Source organism: Fulmarus glacialis, unplaced genomic scaffold, assembly GCF_000690835.1.
Source record: "Fulmarus glacialis isolate BGI_N327 unplaced genomic scaffold, ASM69083v1 scaffold14156, whole genome shotgun sequence".
Taxonomy (NCBI): Eukaryota; Metazoa; Chordata; class Aves; order Procellariiformes; family Procellariidae; genus Fulmarus; species Fulmarus glacialis.
In genome coordinates, this window is record NW_009217570.1 from 3,410 (window position 1) to 8,709 (window position 5,300).

The window sequence follows — 5,300 nt, forward strand, 5'->3', positions numbered from 1 at the left end:
CGCCAACCCGTGGTGTGCACAAAGCCAGCCGCGAGCGCTCCGGCTGTGTGGCTGCCAGCGCAGATCAGCGGGTAACGGGGCCACACAGCCCCCCAAAACCCCGCTCCGCCAGCTCCGCGGGCACACCGGCCTCAGAGAGCACGAGCAGCGGGGTCTGAAGCTCCCAGCTCCCGAGCACGGCCCAACCGCCCTCGGCGTTCCTCTTGCTCGCACCCGCTGTCGCAGAAACGCCTCGCCCGCGTGGTTCAGCTGGGGCCGGGGCTGCCCGCAGCGCGCTGCTTGAGCGGGGACTCCCATCACCAGCAAAGGCATCACCTCTGCCCAGGGACAGGGCAAGGTCCGTGCCACCAGCTGTTGAACGGCCTTTGGAGAGCACGGTCCCACCGGCACCATCAGCCTGCTCGGAGCTGGGAACCGAAGGAGCCGTTCGGACTCACCGAAACACCGGTCTTCAGCATTACTGTGTACTTCAACCCACCCAAGACCCTCCTGCCGTGACACAAGACGTGCCAGCCCACGCGATGGTTGTATGCGACACCAGGTTTGCCATTTGGGACAGCACAGGAGAGCTCTGGGCAGTTTGCACGAACCGGGACTGCCGAGGGGTCCAGCGCGTCCTCTGCTGTGTTCAGTGACCCCTCTGCAGCACCCCGCCGTGATGCTGGCAATTAATGCCACAACCAAGGGCTTTGGCCAGGCAGCTACCGAACTATTCTTACCCTCAGGCAGACACGCAGAACAGGGCATTGCCCCTGTCCGCTACCTGAGCGGTGCTAGACTTCTTCCGTGCATCACCCATGCTCTAACAGTGACATACCACCATCAGCTCTGGGGACACTAGCTCATAATAATTAACACACTAGTAACAATGTCTAGTGCAGGTGTTTGAAAGGCCATTTAAGACCTCAGATGTTGGGGTTTTACCCAGAATAATTTCTTTTTTCTGAAATTAAAAATGCCTGAATTCTTTTCCCTGGGACGTACAGAGACCAACTGACTGTTACACCAGTCCAAGCAGACGAGGACTATTGCAGGCAGACGGGCGTGCTCCAGAGTTACCATACTCCTCAGTTATCTGGTAATGAAGGTTTCCCTTCAGATTCTATTAGCAAATGCTTCGTGACCTTTGGAAATTCGATTGCGTTCCGATTTCTGCGTGTGGTTTAGCATTTGGTCGGTAGGTTACCTGGCCAGGAGTAGCTACAGAAAATCCAAGTGTTTTTTTCTCAGGAAGTTTGAGTGGAAAAAGTTTTCAAACCAAAATATCAGTTGTCACAAAGGAACCAGATCCCATTGCAGGAGGCAGGGCAGATAATCTCCCTGAGAAGCATCAGAAACGAGAACCTCATTCCAAGCACTAAAACAGTAGGAATGTTTATTAAGAGAGAGTTGCATGACAAATGCATCCTGAGCTCCCGCTCAGCACTTCATACCCTTCTGAACGTGGATGGTGACATTTACTTAGAAAGCCACATGCAACAAGTTCACTTTTTCATTATATCAAGAGCAATTTTTCCTCAGAACAAATTTAACTAGTCCACTGCAGCATCACATGCACCTGCTATAACTGTGACCCCAAAATCAGGCTAATTTCTCTAAATACATATTTGTACACAGAGCTGCTTATCAGGTTTTGGCTTATGCAAGTATCGTAGTACTCACGTAAGCCAATTAAATTTAAAACACCTTAAATGTTACCAAGAATCTTGAATCAAGTTTAGAAAAGAAAAGTAGATAATGCTGGTCTTGATGTTCCATCCTCGCTGGTCTGTCTTCCTCTTTCTCTGCCCAGAAAGACCTCCCCGTGCCTTGTACTCCCCAGCTCACACAAGAATCACCAGCAGGCCCTGAAGAAGCGCAAGGAGCCACACATCCACCTTATTTCCCGACTTCGAGGGATGCTGGTTCGCAACAGCTCGTCAGCAACAACACAGTGAACAGAAAACCCCTTTGCAAAAATCCCCACGTCACATTTTTAGTAAGGAGGGCACAGTGCCCTTTGGGAAGCGTCGGAGAATACCCCAGCTCCTCTGGGACATCTCCAGGATGCACAGGGCTGGAATTTGGTGCAATTCAAGACATTTTGAAGGGCTTTCCAGACCCTGGACCCACATCAGAGCTGCTCACACAGCGTTCTCCAGAAAGGAAAGGCAACCTGGACGGGGGGACCAGGACCTACCCCAGAGGGGCCGAACACTGCTCGTTGCGTACCTGGTTTGATAATACTCATGGGTATGAAGTACTCGGGCAACATTTTCTGACCTGAAGGAGGTCAGACAGAGCAACCCTTTCTGGCCTTTCACGGCTTAAAGTCTTCGGCTCTTGCTCACTACACCAGCACCGGCAGGGTCCTGGGAGCAGCCAGCTGCTAGAAACAGCCCCGGTGACCCGCACCGGTGCCTTGCGGGAGGAAATAGGCTTTCCGAAGACTTACCGCTAGTATCTGAATATCCACCTTTACTAAGGGAATGCCCAGCACGTTTGGCAGAGGTATCCCGATGCCCAGAGCACCTGCAGGGGACAGACAGGTCCTTACACGCCGCCGGAGGGGTGAGCCCAGCTCCCGCCCCACGACAAGCTGCTCCCGGGGAGGGTGAAGGGGCAGAGCTGCCCAAGAGGCACGGACTGCGGCACCACCACGCACGATGCGTTTTGGCTTTCCTGACATTCTCTGCCACTAGCGGTTGCCAGGGCCCTTAGGACTGAAGCTGGGGTGGATGGTGTAAGAATAGCACCGGGACTTTTAACTACAGCCTCAAAATGGGGATTGCAGACCTTTAATCGCTCCAACTCGCCTGCTATAGCTTTCAGTCATGCACACATATCCCTCGCCCCTCCTCAGTCAAAGCACTCCCAGTGTTACAGCTGTCCCAGTCACCTTACCGTTGATAAGGGGCAATAACGTTTCCGCCAGCAGATTGCTGCAGTGTGGCTTCAAGTTCAAGATCTGAACCAGAGAGGGAACAAGCACATGAGCAGCGCTGCCAGGCACAGGACAGCGGCAAGCACAGCCCAGCACCGCGGCTGGAAGACAGCAGTCCTCGGGACTGGAAATCACTTCCCACTGACACAGCAAAAGAACAAATAGTCCCTCTTTTCTTTAAAGCAAATCTACTTTTCTTCCTCGATTTGTATTTCGTCCTTCCTTTGGGAATCTTTCTACCAGGTAAAACTCCTGCTGGAGCTCTGTGTAAGCTTTGCCCAAGCAGGTGAATAAACAAACAGACTTCAGGCTTTACATTTGCATTATTAGAAAAGGCAGAAGAAAAAAAAACGCCGCAAAAGAAGAATGGCTATGACCTACAAAGTAGAGCAGCTAGCAACTAAAACCCTCAGCAGACGTAATCCATCACAGCCAGGACGTGTTTCAGCATCACACAGCGACCGCGTGTCTCCCTCCTTCCCCGGAGCTGCAGTGCACAGCGCTCGCCCACACTGCCCACCCAGTAAAGTCGAGACTGGTACGAGAGACTTACGTTACTGATGCCAACATCTGAGGACTCCAAGGAGAGGGAAGTGCTGCAGGGAAAGTAAAGCAAACAGCACGTCAGACACCAAGTCGTGAGACCCCTGCCATCTCCTAGCGCAGCGTCACTCAGCCCAGGGGCAAGGGATCCCTGTGAGGCATCATCGGGGCATCCATAAAGGGATCACAATATTGTCACACAAAAATCAGGCACTGCCACACTTGCAAGAGAGAAGAGAAAACAGGAAAACAAAAGCAATAGATCAACACTAAAAGCTTCACCTAATTTTTATTTGCTTGCAAACGAAACAGCACAGCAACAGGGCACACACTAGCTCCTGGCTTCCGCTTCCCTCTCCCGTGCCCAGGTGGTTATTCACCTTGGGAAAGGAGTCAGCTCCCGGATAGCTGAGAGCAGAGCTTCTAGAAAAAGCCTCCAGTCTGGATTTAAAGATCACAAGCTCTGGAGAACTTGCTACAGCTCCTAATCCATCATTGCAATCACACAACTATCTCCATAGCTAAAACATATGCTTTATTTCCACTTTGAATTTCTCTTTTCTACTTCCATTGAATCTTGTTATATCTTTGTCTATTGAATTAAAAGCATATGCATTAAATGCATTTCTATTCTCTGTATCGCTGCATACAAGCTATGTCAATGTTGCTTCTAAATCTAGCTCTTTGACAAGGTAAATGGTTTGAAATCCTCAAACCTCACACTATAAGAAATGCTTTCCAATCTTTAATCATACCTTGACTGGCATTAATGACAGTGCTTTCCTTTACTCCTTTATCACTCACGTCCAGTATCAGACATTTCAAACTACTGCCCAGGATGAAAGTCAAGCTGACAGTCTTAAAATTATGCAGGTTACCTCATTTCTCCTTGTTATAAAACTGACTCAGACTTTTCTTCCAGTCTCCTAAAACTTTCCCACTGCTGTAATGTTTCCTGAAAGTCAGCAATACCTGTCCACCTCGTGCCATCAGCCAGGTATGAAATTCTCAGATTCAGGAAATGAAACGTCTGTTTTACAGACACGGAAAGACATTTCAAGTTAGCGGCTCCAGAGCTAACGTGGCAATGCAGAGGATGTCACCAGCCTGTAAGGGGGCAGCACTGCCCGGCTTGGTCACAGCCGTGTTTGTGCAACACTCCCGTCCCTTCTGCCACCGTTCAGGCAGCTCCAGCAGCGCTGCGTCACCGAGGGACACGCCGTTACAGCGCTCGGCGTGTCCCTGACGAATTGCAGCCCTTCCTGTCGTCCCGCTCTCTTCTGGCCAGTGCTTCCCAGCAAACTGAACCCTGAGCTCCGGGAAAGCCGGAGTTTCCCAGCACGGCTGAACGCCCAGGGCTGTCTCAGGGGAGCGAGCGGGCTGGGGCGTTGCAGCAGGCTTTGCCTCGAGCACCCCCGCGGGGACACCTACCTGCCCAGGGACAGCCCCAGCACCAGTCTGCCTCCGGCGATCGACACGCGGGCGTTTAGACCGAGGTCCTGCAAGCAGAGAAGGAGAGGATCAGCCCGTGGAGACGTCCCCATCCCAGCTGCCCGTCGCTCGGCTGGCTGTGCGCTTCACCAGATTGAGGTCTTTACACCCACGCTTACCGCCTTCAGGAGCAGGAGGTTGACGATGGATCCATCTAAATGGTTAATGAACACCTGAATCATGACTGAAAGCTCGACGGTGGCTCTGTTTTCTTCCAGGAGGATGAGTGGGTTCCCAGACAACGTTAGCTTAATGCTCAGAGGACTGGTCCCATGGCAGGTGGAGCACTGTGGGAATCGGGGACACGTGGAGGTGGCTACCCACGCCCCGCGCGCTGGCTAGG

General features: G+C 52.0%; 1 protein-coding gene across 1 annotated transcript in view; it reads right to left on the bottom strand.

The window, feature by feature from the left end:
- Positions 1–2,434: 2,434 nt before the first annotated feature.
- Positions 2,435–5,300, bottom strand: part of LOC104078188 (BPI fold-containing family B member 4-like) — a gene marked incomplete at its 3' end in the record, with an annotated part of 10,295 nt that continues 7,429 nt past the window's right edge. Inside the window, exons 9-13 of the mRNA XM_009579730.1 lie at positions 5,077–5,273; positions 4,898–4,965; positions 3,477–3,519; positions 2,884–2,947; positions 2,435–2,511 (exon numbers count right to left, since the gene is read on the bottom strand). Coding sequence (XP_009578025.1) covers positions 2,435–2,511; positions 2,884–2,947; positions 3,477–3,519; positions 4,898–4,965; positions 5,077–5,273 — 449 coding nt within the window. The remainder of the gene's footprint in view (positions 2,512–2,883; positions 2,948–3,476; positions 3,520–4,897; positions 4,966–5,076; positions 5,274–5,300) is intronic.